Genomic DNA, 17,146 nt, shown 5'->3' with positions numbered 1-17,146 from the left:
TGCCCCTCCCGGCACTGTGGCGGGCTGCAGGCGGCTCGGCTCAGCCACATCAGTCTTTTCCTGCAGAGCCACACCCAGCAGTCACGGGTGACCTTGAGCGAGTCCCATAGCACCCAAAGGACGGGGGCCTCAGTGGCCAGGTCTTCCCATGGGTTGTGGGCACCACGCAGCATCCCCCGCTGCACACCTCAATGTCCCCAGCCAAGGCCCAGGCCAGCCTTAACACTTGGGGTCCCAGCACCCCGATGCCACAGACCCACAGAGGCGGCCCTGCCCGCTGTCTCCACCAGTAAGGTCAAACACGGGGTAGGCAGGTCAAGCATCAGGTGTATTGGGGAGGGAGGGGAGGAGCCACCACAGGAACCCCCCCAGGCTGTGGGCAGGAGGCTGGGGGGCACAGACGGTTCACGGGGCACCTCCAGCAAAGATGAGCTCCAGAGCCGCCTGGATGTCCCCCCCTGTGGCCTGCAAGGCGCGCAGGCTCAGCTCGTCGTCCTGGATGCCCATGTCTCGAAGCTGCTGCAGCTGGGGCTGCCACTGGCTCTGCAAAGACAGGGGCAGGCGAGCAGTTAGCCGGACGCTAGCCACGGGCGCCGCAGATCCCACAACAGGGGCTTCTAGGGAGATGAGCAGCTTCTGAGAAAAGTAGACTTGTCTCTCTTTTGGAGGGGGAGGGCTTGGTGGGTTGGTTCCGGCAATACCCAGCAGTGCTCAGGGGCAACTCCTGGCTCTGTGCTCAGGGATCACTCCTGGTGGTGCTGGGATAGCAGAGATCAGGTCTGGGTCAGCCGTGCAAACTCGAAGCACAGCACCAATGTGGGCTGCTCCAATTTTTTGTCTGTCTGTCTGTCTCACTCACACACTACTCACTGTCCAACTTCTTGACACACACACATGCACGCACACATGGTGCACTCTGAGAAAGGAGACTGCAAGATCCAACCTCGCTTGCTTTCCCATGAAGAGAGTCTTCCTACCTCTGCGCATTTCTCTGGGAAGCTGCTCCTGAGTAGGGACCTTGGGAGCGGGCGGCTCTGCCCTTGCTGTGTTGCAGGCTTCCTTCCCTCCTGGCCTGCCTTCAGACAGGGCCTGGCTGGGGGTCTGGCCTGCTAGATTTTTTTTTTTTTTTTGGTGGGGGCACTTTGGGTGAAACCTAGCAGTGCTCAGGGGCTACTTCTGGCTCTGTGCTCAAAAGTGACCCCTGGCAGTGCTCAGTGGTGCCAGGAACTCACACTGGGGCTGAAGCCAATGCAACCGCACAGAGGGCTAGGGCAACACAGCCTGCAGGGGCCTCGCTCCCTGGCCTCGGGACTGTCTCTGAGACATGTCGGCCTTCCTGACTCGGCGGCTTTCCAGTCACCCTTGGTTTCTTATCTAGAACCTGCACAGCTCCACTAGTCTCTCTCGGGAAGTGGAGAAAAGCACAACTTAGAGAAAAATCCCATTTTCACAGGGAAACTCAGAGAACGCAGTGAGGAAGAAACACAGACTCAGAGAGCAGACAAGGCTGGGGGCACACAGGCATTTTCAAAGCCACACAAACCACTTCAAACTCACTTTCCAGACCAGGGGAGCCAGGGGCAGCTCCCAGGCTGGGAGCAGTGCGGCCAGGTGTGACCCGGGGAATGGGAAAGAGTGTCAGGAGGGTCCCTGTCTCCGGCCCCACCAGTCTCCCCCTGCCCCGGTCACTCAGAGCTTTGGGCCCTCCAGGAAGGAGCTGGTTCGGTCCTGGGCTCTCGGGAACGAAGGAAACACGGAGAGTTGGTACATGGCACCGGGTGCCCGCGTGGGTGCTCGGTAACTGCCCATGAGCAGAGCAGGCAGTGCTGCTGGCCACAGGAAAGGCTCTCCCTCCTAGCCAGCCCCAAGGCCTCACGCCCAGGCAGGCTCCTGCTCACCACTTCTCTGACCAATCTCAGGATTTTCCTATTCTGGGGATGGAGGCAGAGTCTGGAGGTCACAGCTGGCGGGACTCAGGGGACCATGGTGGCACTGGGGTGTACCGGGGGTCAAACCAGGGGCATCTGTGTGCAAGGCAAGCTCGCGCACTCCAGCACGCTCTCTCTTCGGATCTTCTACACAAGGACACTGCCTTCTGGCCTGGTAGGCTTCGCTCTTGGTGTTTGGGGCCACACTTGATGTGCTCAGGGCCAATTCCTGGCTCTGCCTTCAGGGAACCACTCCTGGACCACATGGGGTGCTGGGGACTGAACCCGGGTCAGCCTTGTGCGTGGCAAGCGCCTGACCTGCTGTGCCAGGGCTCCAGCCCCTGCCCTTATACTCTTAAGTACATCACATGGATTCTGCACATGTGCTAAGCTCACTCCCCTACCCGCCTCCTCCCTGCCTGGCTAACCCCTCCCTCACTCTGAGGTCAGCTCAGAACGCCTTCCTCAAGAAACCTTCATGGGACGGCAGCTCTCACCCCAAGCCTCCACCTCAGGAACTGCCTGGGAATAGGATGGGGACCAGCTCACTCCAGACAGCAGGCTGACCCCCACCTGGTAAGCCGAGTCACCATGCACAGGTGAATGGATGAACGCGTCAATGAACGAACCTTAAGCCCAGCCAGCTCGTGGACGCAGGCCCAAGAGAGCGGCCGTGGTGGGCACTCACTCTCTGTCACACTGCCCGACCTACCTGGAGGCTGGGCTGCCCTGAGGCCTGCAGGGCATGCTGGAGGGCTTGGCTGAAGAGATCGTTGGTGATGGGGGTCCCTGACTGGACGCTGGACGACATTGGCGAGGTCCCTGAGGAGTGGCCCTGGAGACAGACCCATGGTCAGCACCACCCTCAGAGCCATCTCCATCTCCCAGCAGGCCCCCCTGCTGTCATGCTCCCCACCCCACCCCCATGGTGCCCAGGAGCTTGGGAGAGACACAAAGGAGATGGCACCCTGCTCCTCCCCTGAAAGGCAGGTCCTGTCCCCAAGGCAGCCCAGCGCCCGGAGGCACAGCCACGGAATGGCAGTGACAGTCCCCAGATATCCAGCCACTCAGGTGGGGGATGTTCATGAGGGTCCCCTGAAAGGGCTGTGGCAGCACCCTGCTGCACGAGGGCCTCTGACCCGTCAGCAGGGGAGGGATGCCCGCAGAGCTGCAGTGGATGGTGAGCACGGCTGTGGGCCCCAGGGTCCGCGAGGCAAGCCCAGGGCCCCTCTAGGGAGCCTGACCCTCGAGATCATGCCCTCCCTGCCCTTCCAGCCCCTTTCCATACCTGGGTGCCAGGAGTTGGTGTGTGAGAGCTGCTTTCTGGAGTGCTGGCCAGGGCCAGGGCTGTAGCCAGCTCGCTTTGGGTGATGGGCCGGGGTCCTGCAGCCCCACTATACCCCAGCGAGGCCGGGCGGGAGCTGGGAGCACTGCTGGATGGGGTGGACCTGGTGCTCTGAAGAGGGGGCCAGTGAGTCAGGGCTGGTGCTGGCTAGCTGCCAGATGAACCCCACCCCTGCTCCAGAACCACGGGGGCGCGGGGGTCCCCGAGTGGCCAGCTGAAAGCCCATGCACCACAGAACTCAGTGGCCCACCAGCTGAGGAGCAGCACCCAGCTCAGGTGGACCCCATGTGCCCCCCGAAGGCTGGCGGCCAGGCCACCTACGGGGTGGAAGTCGTCCTCGTCATCTGAGAGCCCTTCCAACAGGAAGCCACCTGTGGGGGAAAGCAGATTTCAGGAGAACAGAGCGGCACAGGCACTGCTCCAGGCTCAGCGCGGGCGCTCCTGATTCCTCTCTTCCTCGCTTCCCTTGGAAAATTACAAGACAGATGCACACTCTGAATCAAGCCCAGAGCTCCCGAGGAACGCCCTCTGCAGCACTATACATAGCTGTCGAGGAGAGCGGGCCTGGGCCAAGCCTGCCCGGGGGTGGGAACACGCCTCCCGCACTCACCTGGCATGTCCCGGTACGAGCTGGAGGGCATGCTTCGGGCAGCGGCGTCGGCCCCGGGCAGCGGCGTGCTCCCCGCCACCGAGTGCAAAACCAGAATGATGGCATTGACCAGGGCGGGGTGGGCAGGGACCAACCTGGGCCAGGGCAAGAAAAGCCCAGAGTAGTTAAGGACGGAGCATCCCGGAGACTGACAGGATTTCTCGGCAGCCCTCACCGCGGGGGCCACGCTGCCCTTACTCCATCCTCAGCACCGCCCTCCCCAAAGCTTTGTCCTCCTGCTGCTCTGACCCACTGCAGATGTCCCCCCACCCCCCTGGGTAGGCATGGTGGGCACGTGGTGGTCAATGTCCAGTCAACTGAGATGTCCCTCCCAGGCAATGTGACAGGGCACTGCTGTGTCCAGTAAGGAGACCTTCGTCGCCTGCTCCTGCCTTTCCAGTTTTAACAACTTATTTAGCTTTTTTTAAAAAAATTTTATTACTTTATTGGTTTGGGGCCACACTGGGCGATGCTCAGGGGTGACTCCTGGCAGTGCTCAGGGGACCTATTGGACGGCGGGGCTCAAACCTGGGTCAGCTTAGTGGAAGGCCAGTGTCCTCCCTGCTGAGCTACAGCTCAGGCCAACCCTAACATCCCAGGAGCCACTGCAGCTGACGCCTTCCCCCACTCGTACAGGGCTCCCGGATGGCACCCGGAGCACTGGGTGGGCCCAGCACTGGGTGTGGCTCAAACACACAAAGGCCCTCCAAAGGCTCCCTCGCCCTGGCTGATGCAAGGGGACAGCGCTGCCGTCTCAGCTCTCCACGTGCCACCCTCAGGCCCCTTGGCACCTGCTCACATCCTCCCACCCTGGTGGGGCCGGCCTGCACCACATCTGGCTTCAGGAGTGGCCGAAGGGAGCGCAGCGCAGAGTACATTAGCTAGAAGGGTCTACGTACGTGTCCAGCATGTTGGGGTCGGCGAAAACTGAGAAGAGATCCTTGTCCTGGAGAACTCCTGCAGGAGAACAGGGCGCAGCTCAGGGCCTGGAAACCCAGTGGGACCCAGGAGAGGAAGAAGCTCGAGGCACTGAGTGACCTGGGGCTGTGAGGCCACCTCAGGAGAAGCGGAGGGTCCGGCGCACTAGAACACACATCCCCGCACTCTCCCTCCCGCGGCACCAAGTGCCCACACACCAGTCCCTGCCCCCATCTCCCTGGGCTCAACCCACCCCTCGGCTCGTGTGGGAGTGCCCCCCGCACGTGAGGGAGTGCTCCCCGACTGCATCTGCCCGCCCTCGGCGGGAGCCGCAGGCTCTCATTCAGGGTGCTACTGAGGTATTGCTCATCTGTGGCACTAGAGGCACTGGGGCGCTGTGTGGACGGGCCACATCTTGGTGACCACCTGCCCCCATAAGACCAGAGCCTCCTTAGGGCCCCTGCCCCCTCCTGCAATTCCTCCCACTCAGGCCCACACCTACCCAGAGCAATGGGGTCACTGCTGAGGCCTGGGGTGGCCACAATGATCTGATCCAGAGATTCCTTATTGCTGAGCATCTTAAAGACCTGCAGGAGAAACATCATTCCAAGACTGTGCATCCCACGGCGCTCAACACTGCGCAGATTCCCACAGGCTGAAGCACTTCCTCCCCCTGCACAGACCAGGCAACCACAATGAACAATAGCCCCAGGAAACAGATGAACCTCTTTCTTCTCCGAGATTGAGGCTTATTGGAGGGAAAACAAACAATAGGGGAAAAAAGCAAGAGCACAGTAACCCTCCCATCTCCCCGTTCTTCCCCGAGATTCTGATTCTAATACTGCCGAAATAAAGGCTCTCTTTACGAGCCTGAGAACAAAGGTTTCTCCAGGTCCCCAAAGTGCTTTTCAACCTCCAAACAATTATCATTCCGTATCTGTATTTGTATAGGTACTGGGGCGGTCACGGCTGTACCAGCATGGCTCCAATTCTCCTGCAGAAAGATGTCAGCACGTTTTCCCAGGGGGGAAGTCCAGGCCTGGCGCAGAGAGGCAGGCGGCGAGGCCACAGAATAAGGCCTGGAGGCAGGGCAAGGGCCCCGTGCCTGTCGCCATAGCTGGTCCATGGGATGACTAGCCTCAGAGGGGACCCACAGCCCCCAGCTGAGGGAGCCTCTCTGGGGGAAGAAGGGGTCCAGAGACCCTCACACATGGCAAACACTCCCCCAGGAACTCTGGGTAGTCATGACAACAGGCTCCCGGCCCCCACCAACATCTCCGCCAGCCAGTGTTCACACCCTCGCCCGCAGGCCTGGCAGGCCTGGGCACACACGTGGCACACACTTACCGCCTCCCGGTAGGAGGAGCTGCTGTGCAGGGCTGTGTGCAGCACCCGGAACTCCCTCAGGGCAGCCACTTTGTCCACAGGCTCTGGAGAGAGACACCCGGTCACCCAGCAGCCCAGGGCCCGGCTCTGCTGGTCTCATCCCATCAGCACATGGCCGGGCACCGCCTGATCTGCAGTTCCCGTCACTTCATCACCCATTAAGGCCCATTCAGAGATAGCCATTTGTGCCACAGGTGTGAAAAACTACACTCTTTCTCTCTTTTTATTTTTGGAGGGGGGACAGAAGGGAGGGGCGAGGGTGTGTGCCACATCCAGCAGTACTCAGGGATCTCTCCTGGTGGGACTCGGGGCACCCCAGGTGCTGCCAGGGACTGGGCCCAGACTGGCCGCGCATACGGTAAGAGCGCTACCCGCTACAGCAGCTCTCCAGCCTGAGCACTGTATTCTCTCTTATGCATCTTCGGCAGACACACACAGAGGGGAATGTCACCATGTGGAAAAGACCCCTTTAGTCTCCCTCTGCAGGAACTAGGACTTTTTAACGCTTAAGCAGGAGAAGGACTTAATCATCTCAGCAGACTTTTATGCAGTGATTTAAAATATGTGTTGCAAGCCATCTGAACAATATGGAGCTATCCTGACACAATATGTTAAGAACAAGAATTAGAATGCAGAGTTGTGTGTGTATTTGCTAGTAAAACTATGTAAAATGTGTCAGTGTGCATGTGGTCCAAGGTGGGAAGGCGACAAGGGAAAGACAAGCAAAGAAAGAATTAGGGGTGACTGTTTCCTCTCCGAGAGTTCCTTTTAAGCTTCTGTGATGATTCTAAATTTAAAGAAGAAATGGTGCAGGATCTGGGGCTGGAGCGATAGCACAGCGGGTAGGGCGTTTGCCTTGCACGCGGCCAACCCGGGTTCGAATCCCAGCATCCCATATGGTCCCCTGAGCACCGTCAGGGGTGATTCCTGAGTGCATGAGCCAGGAGTGACCCCTGTGCATCGCCAGGTGTGACCCAAAAAGAAAAAAAAAGAAAAAAAAGAAAAAAAAAAGAAATGGTGCAGGATCAGAGCAATATAGTACAGCAAGGAGGGAACTTGCCTCGCACACAGCTGACCTGGCATCCCACATGGTCCCCCAAGCCCCATCAGGAGTGATTCCTGCACACAGTCAGGAGTAACACACGAGCATTACCAGGTATGGCCCCAAAACAAAATAAACAAACAAGGATAAAGGCATAATATTCGACTTCTAGGGTTCTTAACAAACTTCCATTACAAGCCTAACGGCCAAGAGTTTCTCCAGAGTTCGAAGGTCTTTTTTCATCACTGGACATGAAAATTCATATTCTGGAAGTTTAACAGCTGTCTGAATTTTATTTTGGTTTATTATTTAGGATATCAGCCCCATTCGTAGGTGAAGAAATTTAGTTTTATGTGAAGAAGCAGGTAGGAAGTTCGTGCGTGCCAGGGACCAAACCTGGGTGGGCCGTGTGCAAAGCAAATGCCCCACTCGCTGTATTACTGCTCTGGCCTTTTTGTTTTGATTTTTTGGTTTTAGGCCATACCCAGTGGTATTCAGGGCTTACCCCAGCTCTGTGCTCAGGGATCACTCTTGGAGGGGACCGGGGGACCATACAGGGTGTCAGGGATTTGAGCCAGGGTTGGCAGCAGCCTTGCGTATAGCTGACCAGGTTCAACCCCCAGGACCTTACACAGTTTTCTAAGCTAAGCTAGGAGAACCAGGTGTGAGCCCTGAGCATCCCTGGGTGCGGTCCCCACAAAATAACAAACTGCTCCTTGTGCCTGTCACAGTCTGTGTACTGCCCAATTCCACACCAACACCTACAGTTCTAACCTCAGGATTTGCCACTGTGACATCAATTCATTTTAGGTAAACAACCTAATTTATTTCTCCAACAAACCTACACTAAGCACTTACTCCATGCCTGGTTTCGAACAAGGTATAGGACTGCAAAATAAATCAAGAATCCCTGCAATGATGGAACCCTGAAGACCACGGGGGAAATGACACTAGATCAAACCCAAACATATAATCACAAAGCCCCACGCTGAGGGCCTCTGCAGAGATGGAAGCCAGCTAGTGCGCAGGAACACGGAGGCAGCGATTCATCACTGACTCGAGAGCTCGGGCAAGGCTGCCCCCCAGAGTCCAGCCGAGAGGTGTGAGAACAGAGGGGATGGACAGAAGGCACCCAGGCCGAGTCACGAAGACTAACAAGTGACAGGTCGTAAAGGAACCTGAGCTGAGCCACACGCAGCCCAACCCCCGAACCTAAACACAAGCTGCTGGGACCCTGCAGGGCACCAGAGAGATCCAGGGGGAGGGAGGCCAGGGTCTTGCAGTTCCCATCAGGGAGACGTGAGGTTCGCTCTTTGGAAGAGCCTTCAGGGTAAAATATTCTAAATGGGATCGTTTCCTTTCAAATTTGGAAGTTTATTTTCACCTTCTAATGAAAAAGGTTCATTTGTTTCCAAAATAAATCTCCAGAGAGAGAAAAGGAAAGGTCCGTAGTGTCATTAGCCAATCATCAGATAATCCGCAATACTGCACCTTGGAGCTAATTTTACCCTTTGGAAACTGGAGGCAGCCAGCCTGAGCCTGGGGAAAGATGGCGAGCGCCTGTGCCAGAACGCCGAAGTCACATTCTACTCTTACATTTATGTGCTAAATCGGTGACCTTGACTAAATTTCTACCCCTTTTTCTTCCTCTGTAAATTGCAACTGCAGTTGCCTACCCTCCAGGGCGACTGTAATGCTTCAATGGCAGATTGGAGAGAAACAATCTGGCTTTCGGAAGCAGCAAATGTGACTTCCCTTCTGTCGGTGCCCTCCAGCCAGAGTACCAGAGGGGCCCAGCTGCAGCGGCACGAGGCACGTATGCGGCTCCTTCCAGCGAGGAGGCTGTGCCAACCGCAAATGGTAGAGGGAACACAGGTGGGTGGCAGGCTTGGTTACCTGGGTTTAGAAAGCAGGTCTTGCTCTGAGGCTGGTTTTAGAACAAAGTGTCTTTAGTCCTGATTAGAAGGAGAGCCAAAGCTAGAGCAGGGACAAAGCTACAGCTGACAAAGACGTAAGAGTCACCTGGAATCGGAATGGAGAGATACTGGTGTGGATGATGCTGGGGTTCTTATCTGTTCACAAACGTGAGGGTTAGCCAGGAGTAAGCCCTGAGCACCGCCAAAGCAAAACACAACAAAAAACAAATGAGAGAGCCCTTGTCCACTCCTGCTCTGGCTGTCACACTGTCACGAAGAGCAGATGCTGGAAAAGCGAGAAACTGTGACCCCTAGAACAATGCCAAGCCCTCCTGGGTCAGGCCAGCCCCTGGAAGTCAGAGACTCTCCTGTTCCCACCCTCCCAGCAGGGCATGGGAAAGAGACGCTCCTGTCCTTCATGTTCAAAACTGAAAGCGGAGTCAAGGTCCAACACGCAATCACGGCAATCATGAGCCCCACGTCCCAGTGAGTGGGGCCGGGTGGGGGTCAGCGCAGAGCACACGCGGCACGTACAGGCAGCAATGTGTCTGGTCCCTGGCACGGCCAGCAGGTAAATGCACACACCCAGCAGAGCCTGCACGGGCCAGGCTGACAAAGATGCCCTCTCTGCTGACTAAGTGACCTGAGGTCAGCAGTGGTGGGAAGGGTGCACCATCTACGTGGAAAAAAATAAGACCACCAAAACCCAAACATATGCTTACACTATTGTAAGCATATTACTAAACAGCAATAAAAAGTCTTAATTGAAATAATAATGAAATGATAGTAACACGCAGAGCCTGGCAAGCTACCTGTGGCATATTCGATATGCCAGAGACAGTAACAAGTCTCACAATAGAGATGTTACTGGTGCCCGCTCAAGCAAATCGATGAGCAACGGGATGACAGTGATATAGTGACAGTGACAGTAACAAAAACACAAAGATAAAAATTTTGTTGCTATGAGGCCACAGCTGGTGGTGCTCAAGGGTTATACCTGCTTCTACTCTCAGGAGCCCTCCTGTGAGCTCAGAGACACAGGGGACAAATCTGGGTCGGTCACGCGCAAAACAAGTGCCCTACCCACGGGACTATCGCTCCAGTATCACAAAAAAAGTTTATGAAACCACAAACCTAGGGCTAGGCAGTGGCTAAGGTGTTTGCCTTGCACATGGCTGACGCAGGGTCAATCCTGTCACTCCTTCCAGGAGCGATCCCTGAGCACAGAGCCAGGGTTAAGGAGTAAGCCCTGAACACTACCAGGTATGGCCCTCAAAAATAAAAAAATAAAGAAAATACAGATGCAGAGCAGGGGAGATAGCATAAAGGGTTGCGGGCCCGCTTTGTATGTAACAGTCGTGGGTTTGACCCCCAATACCACATGGTCCCCGATCATGTCAGGAATGATTGGCCAGCACAGAGTTAGGTGTAAACCAAGAAATGAAGCTTAAAAATAGAGGCTTGGAGAGACAGTACAGTGGGCAGGGCACCTGCCTTGCACGCAGCCAACCCGATTCATCCCCAGCACCCAAGTGGTCCCTGGGGCATCCAGAAGTGATCCCTGAGCACAGAGTCCTGAGCACCATTGGGTGTAGCCCAAAAATAAAAATTAACAGGTACAAAATCTGAATTATGCGTTCCAAGCAGCGCCTTTTGTTAATAAATCAGAAAGGTACATGAGGCTTCCACAAATTCTGTGAATACTTTAAAAATACACCACTATTCCCAGGCCTGGGGAAAGTCCCAGAATAGAAAGTGGAGGGTGCAAAGTGAGGGTTTGGCGGATTTGCTGCCTGAGGCAGCGCAGGAAACCTGCCCATCAAAAGAACAAACTGCAGTGTTACAGACCTACAACGAGTTTCCAGCTTTTTCCTAATGAGAGTAACAGCAGAAACAAAAGGATACAAAGTTCACTGCTAGGTAAACTGTTAGTCTAAAGGGTTTAAAAAGACACACACACTTCCCACCCACTACACAGAGTGGGTAATGAACTTAAGAAGGAGAGACTCAGACCTGCTTCCCTTAGAGGTGTTGGTAGCAAGGAGATCAAAATTACCCTGTTTATCAGTCCCGTGATAGAGCCCTCCTCTCTGCACTGTAGACCACCCCAGCGTTCTGGCCAGCTGAGGCCTGGTGGATATTCTGGAAGCTCTGTCCACATGATGGATGAGCTGGCCAGTACTCACCAGGTTTCTGATCAGGCTCAGGCCACGACTTGCGCAAAACATGGACGGTGGACCCAGGCTGAATACCGTAGAAGTCAAGAGTCTGGTCATCTTTGAGCTTTCGGCCACAGTAGATCAGATCTAAAAAATAAATATCCAGGGGCTGGAGCAACAGCACAGCGGTTGGGCATTCGCCTTTCACGCAGCCGACCTGTGTTCGATTCCTCCGCCCCTCTCGGAGAGCCCGGCAAGCTACCGAGAGAATGGAGCCCGCACAGCAGAGCCTGGCAAGCTACCCGTGCGTATTGGATATGCCAAAAACAGTAACAATAAGTCTCTCAATGAGAGACATTACTGGTGCCCGCTCGAACAAATCGAACATTTATTAAATAACCGCATTTTAATAATAATGGTTAGCTGGCAAGTCCAAACTCAGAAATATACAGAACCAGTAACAGGTAAGTTCAAGAGCTCATGACCACAAAGATTGCTCAATTTAGATGGGAAAATTCCAAGAACCAACAAAAAGATAAATCCAGTGCTGGTTTTTTTGTTTTTTTTAGGCCACACCCAGAGGTGCTCAGGGTTTACTCCTGGCAGGCTTGGGGGACAATATAGGGTGCTGGGAATCAAATCTGGGTCAGGTGTGTGCAAATTAAGAGCCCTATCCCCTGCACTATCGCTCCAGCCCTGAACCCAGTGTTGGGTTTTTTGTTTGTCTTGGTTTTTTGGGTCACACCCAAGGTGCACAGGAATTGCTCCTGACGGGGCTCAGGAGACCATATGGGATGCCGGGGATCAGACCCATCAGCCACATGCAAGTCAAACACTCTACTGTTGTACTATTCCTCCAGCCCCATGAACCCAGTGTTTTTAATGAATGACCACTTTTTTTTTTTCCTTCCAGTAACAGGGATCAATTGAGGACTCTAGCATGCAAGGTATAAACTAATGGGTGATAGCCCTGAATCCAAAACACACATTTTAAAAACTTTTTGGGTCTCACCCAGCAGTGCTCAGGGTTTACTCCTGGCTCTGCACTCAGGGGTCACTTCTGAAGGGGCTTGAGGAACTACATGTGGTGCTAGAGATTGAACCCGGCTCAGCTGTGTGCAAGACCAGTGCCCTACCCACGAATGCCATTGGATCCCCTCACTAATTATATTAAACCATGTTTCTAATATAATTTGTTATGATGATATCCCTTCTTCCTTAGCCCAGACTGCACCTGCTATCTTCCTACTTTTTAAGTTCAATTTTAGGCACCATGGTTTATTGGTAGGGGTTTCATCTTTTCTTTTTTTAAAAACTAACTTCCCATCAACTACTCTTCTAGTCATCGCTTAAAGGCTCACCTCAGTGGGGCCAGAGAGAGTACAGCGGGTAGGGTGTTTACCTTGTATGTGGCCCACCGGGGTTCGATCCCTTGCATCCCATATGGACCCCCAAGCCCACAAGGAGTAATTTCTGAGTGCAGAGCCAGGGATAAGCCTTTGAGCACTGTCAGGTGTGGCCCAAAAAGCCAAAAACCAAACAAACAAAGGCTTACCTCAGAAGTAATATACTGAAATGCCTTCTCTGACCTGCTCATCTTTCTGTAGACTACCCCCAATTTTTCCAAAAGAAAACTTCAACCCCATCACAACTCGGGAACTTTGCGAGAAAAGCAGGTCAGTGTAACTCACAGATGAAAATGCAACCATGGGCCAGAGAGATAGTACAGCAGGTGAGATGCTTGCCTTGCACTGGCAGTCAGTTCCTCAAGCACTGCCAGGGGTAACCCGAGTATTGCCCGGTCTGGGCCCCCCACCCCCAACAAAAAGAGCGCAACCAATAACTCCATTGTGCTTTGTGTTTCGATTCACAAATGCTCGTTTTCTAGAAGTGTTAACATAAGGAGGCAGCAAATCCCAAACTCTGAAGTTTCCTAGTAATTACAGAAGTACCCCGACACCCCCCCACACACCACCACCACCACTCCCATCCCCCAAAAAATATGAACTGCACTTACCAATCAGTTCGGGGTCCGGGACAGACTCCTGGAGTTTGCCAGCAATGAGCTGCTTCAGGAATGAAATACTGTAGCCCCCAAGGGAGTATTCCCCCAGGTCAGTCTCCGGCAGTCGGAGAATGGACTTTGGGGCAAGTGGCTGGTCTGCCAGCTTCACTGCCAGGTGCCAATCCGAGAGAGACATCCTCTCTCCTTCTCGCTCTCTCTTTCTCCCTGTAAGTGAACAGAGCATAGACGGTTAAAGATCACCACCCTCCTGCCACCCCCACCCCACCCCAGGGTGAAACGAGAGATCAGTGTCTGCTGTGGGAAAAGCTGTGTCTGTCACCAGGAGACCAGAGCTGTTGGCTGGGGGCCCCTCTCTGCTCATCCTCTGATGAACAGCAAGAAACATCTAAGGCCGGAGCAACAGTGCAGGGTTAAGACACTTACTTCCCTGGCACGCAGCCAACCCGAGGGTCCCCCCAGCCCCACCAGCAGTGAATCCCTAAGCACTGAGCCAGGCGTTAACAAGCCCTGAGCATCTCCAGACATGGCCCTCCCCACCCTTCCAAATGTAGCAGCAACGCCCTCGGCCTGTCTCTTGGAAGGTCTTTGAAGTGGGCAGTGAAACAGCAACCCCCGTCCTCCAATAACGGGAATGCAGTGAGATTCCAAAGCAATTCAGCCCTCTTCCTTGGCCACACGAATTTCCCAGCATCGTCACCGGCTCGAATGATGACAGCTCTGGCCGTCTGGTGACAGAAGCGCAGCTTTTCCCCACCTCTCACCTCCCTCCAAAGGGTCAGGCAGAGGCACAACTCGCCATTTAAGGTGTGGGTGGTGGGGGGGCGCATGGGGAGAGCAAGCTCTGGGGACCAAGGGGATCCTTGGCACGCAAGAGGCCCGAACACAGAGTCCGGTGTGGCTCCCCCAGACTACAGCACCACGAAGGGCCTGGAGCGATAGCACAGCGGGTAGGACGTTTGCCTTGCACACCACCAACCAGGGTTCAATTCCCAGCATCCCATATGGTCCCGTGAGCAACGCCAGGAGTAATTCCTGAGTGCAGAGCCAGGAGTAACCCCTGTGCATCGCCAGGTGTGACCCAAAAAGAAAAAAATAAAATAAAAATAAAGCACCACGAAACAAATGAACAGACGGGTCGGTTGCAGCCACACCTCTGTCGATGCTTAGAACTCCTGCAGCTGTATCTGGGCCTCAGTAATAGTCCGGGCTGTTTCATGACAACACCCCCCACCCCCCACCCCCCATCCCCGTCCCACAACCCCGCCTTCCTCCCCAGCGTCCACGCTCCCCCAACACTCAGGTCCCCCTCACCCAGCCCCACTCGAGGCAAACTCTGCACCGCTCCCCGCTCCCCTCCCTCCCGGCCTCGGCCGACCGCGACCCCGACCGCCCGCCCCACCCCTGCTCGGCCGCCCCGAGCCCGCGGGCAGCGGCCGGACCCCGCCAGGCCAGACCCGGCCCGGCGCGCGGCGGGGAGCGGGGGCGCCCGCCCGGGAGACGCTGCCCGGCTGGCGCGGCGCCCGGCCCCGCCCGCACCCCCCGACGGGCATTTACCAGCCGCGGGTGACAGACCCGGGTCCGGCGCCTCGGACAGCTCGAGTCACGGCCCCAGGTCACAGAGAGGCAGCCGCCGCGCGGGGACACTAGCCGACGACGCCCCACCGCTCCCACGGAACCAGCCAAGCGGCCAACGGCGGTTGGGCCCGCGGGACCCGCGCCCTCACCCGTCCCGCGGAAGGAACCCGGCCGCAGCGCCGCCGGTGTAAACACTCACTCCGCGGGGCCTGCCGGAAGCCGGAAGCCGGCGCGCCGCTCTGGGTTCTGGGAGTTGTAGTCTCCGCGGCCCTGCCCCGCTTCCGGTTCCGGGAGGGGCGTGGTTTCTGAGGCTTTTTTTTTTTCTTTTTTTAAAGGAAATTAACTATTCTCCGCGGGAGTCAGCCTAGGGCGTGCGACTCACAGCCGACTTGACTTTTCTCGGGAGGCCTGCGGGGGGCGCCAGGGGCATGCCGGGAACCAAGGGCTCCCCGTGCTGTCCTGGGGCGAGGGCAGGGCCAGGATCCGGCGACCTCTACTCCCCCCTGTAGCTGGGGGTTGGAGGGTTCGCGGTCGCTCGACTTGATTAAGGCTGAAGTCTCCCTCACCACCCCCCCCTCGTCCTACCGAGCTGTCAGTCCCACCTCACTGCCGGGAGCCCTAGCCATCCTGCCTTTCTCTGCTGGATAGGAAGGTAATTGCACCCGAGCCTCGTGCTTTAGGAGGCGCTGGGAAGGATCCCGTGTGCACCTTTTTCTCGACGTGGAGCTGAATACGTATGCACACTGGCTGTTCGTGGATTTCTTGTTTGGGTCCACTTCCTGTAGCCCGGCACTTCCTGAGCTCTCCACACTTGTGTGCAATGAGGGAGGCAAGCGACCCCATGCTCAAGTTGTACTTGGGGTATAGGTAGGGGAATGGCTAGCAGACTGTGGGCAAGGCAGGCTAGACGTCCTGCTGTGGCCTCAGCAGCCCCTGGTGAGAGGGGAGAGAGCTTGCCAGGGACAGGGAAGGCATAGGGCAGGGAGAGAGAGATACCCTGGCATCCGCCACAGCCCCCAGACACTTCCCCTGCTGAGAGTGGGGTCCCTAACCAGTCCTCTAGAAACCCGGCCCAGAGGTTCTCACACCCTCCAGACCCTGTGGAAGCCCAGGGTCCCAGCTCCCAGGGACAGACTGGATAGGGTAACACAGCTGAGCTCCTGAGGCCACCAGGACCACACAGCCTCGTCTCTCCAGATTTGAAATTTGAAATGTCCGGGAGGCTGAAGGTAGCCACACAGGTCCCTGTGCTTTGCTGGGATCAGTTATCTCCCTGGTCCTCAGCACCTGGCCTGTCTGTGCCCTGTGTGGAAGGACCAGGTGGGCTCCAAGGGGCAACTCCCTACACTGCCTTCCTGAGTTCCTAGCAGTGTCCCCAGATCAGATGGACTCATAAGGGCAACTCCCAGCACTGTTTTCCTGGGTCCCCATCAGTGACCCCATAGGCCACAGGCCAGTTACTGTGTACAGCTCCAGTAGGGATGTACAACGCTGGGCTCACTTGCCACGTAAGACCCACAAATAGTGTGGCCTGGTACATGACAGGACAGACATGGCTGCCCATGGCCTGTCTGCCTGTACTGTGTGCCCATGGCCTGTCTGCCTGTACTGTGTGGCCACAAATGATACTATAAGTATCCAAATGGCCCTTGGCAGAAAAAAACATTGCCCAGCCCTGGTTCCTGGGATACCTAGGAAGGGCCATTGTCCCACTATGACAGCCACAGTGCCGCATCCGTACTCACAGGCTGGCCGACTTGCCCAGAGTGCTGGACAGTCACACTGACACCCTGGAACAGAAGCCCAAGGAAAACTGATATGGGGAGGCAGCATCCAGAGGGAGGTTTAGCGCAACACAGACTTAGCCCAGAAAATGAAAAACTGAACCAGAGAGATTGCACAGAGGTTAAGGCACTTGCCTTGTGTCTGGCTGCAGCTATGGCAATGGTTCGATCCCTGGCACCCCATGTCCTCCGAGCACTGCTAGGTGTGGTCTCTGAGCACTGCTGGGGGTGGCCTAAAAATAAAGAAGGAAGGTCACAAACAGACAATCTTAACTTTAGTATATGTAAAAGAACCTAGGAAGAACAAATGAAAATATGTGGAAGGAAGAAAATAATACAAATTATGGTATAAACACATGAACTAGAGATAAATGAGACAATTAAAAAGAAGATTAATAAGGGGGACCAGACCTATAGT

General features: G+C 55.7%; 1 protein-coding gene across 5 annotated transcripts; it reads right to left on the bottom strand.

The window, feature by feature from the left end:
* Positions 1-309: 309 nt before the first annotated feature.
* Positions 310-15,209, bottom strand: UBL7 (ubiquitin like 7). 5 transcript variants are annotated; one of them, XM_004611734.2, is made up of 11 exons: positions 15,094-15,209; positions 13,361-13,573; positions 11,371-11,490; positions 6,188-6,270; positions 5,343-5,427; positions 4,822-4,879; positions 3,884-4,017; positions 3,595-3,644; positions 3,217-3,384; positions 2,641-2,763; positions 310-543 (listed from the first exon to the last, which is right to left on the bottom strand). In XM_004611734.2, exons 2-11 carry the CDS (start codon positions 13,542-13,544, stop codon positions 406-408), a joined length of 1,143 nt encoding a protein of 380 aa, XP_004611791.1. In that variant the 5' UTR covers positions 13,545-13,573; positions 15,094-15,209; the 3' UTR covers positions 310-405. The 5 variants fall into 5 exon arrangements, with proteins under 5 accessions (XP_004611791.1, XP_054989393.1, XP_054989391.1 ...); XM_055133418.1 differs by having other exon boundaries at positions 15,144-15,161; XM_055133416.1 differs by having other exon boundaries at positions 14,924-15,137.
* Positions 15,210-17,146: the final 1,937 nt, after the last annotated feature.

The sequence above is a fragment of the Sorex araneus genome, chromosome 3 (assembly GCF_027595985.1).
Source record: "Sorex araneus isolate mSorAra2 chromosome 3, mSorAra2.pri, whole genome shotgun sequence".
NCBI lineage: Eukaryota > Metazoa > Chordata > Mammalia > Eulipotyphla > Soricidae > Sorex > Sorex araneus.
The sequence above is the reverse complement of the archived record's forward strand: the minus strand, read 5'-3'. Positions and strand labels throughout refer to the sequence as shown.

What these genes read in the sequence shown, in the direction of transcription:
- UBL7 (XM_004611734.2), bottom strand. Translation starts at nt 13,544, where the DNA reads ATGTCTCTCTCGGATTGGCACCTGGCAGTGAAGCTGGCAGACCAGCCA. An exon ending in GCTCCTCCTACCGGGAGGCG is followed by an intron (nt 5,428 to 6,187) that starts GTAAGTGTGTGC and finishes TTTCTCCTGCAG; the next exon opens with GTCTTTAAGATGCTCAGCAA. An exon ending in CAGTGACCCCATTGCTCTGG is followed by an intron (nt 4,880 to 5,342) that starts GTAGGTGTGGGC and finishes GTTCTCCTGCAG; the next exon opens with GAGTTCTCCAGGACAAGGAT.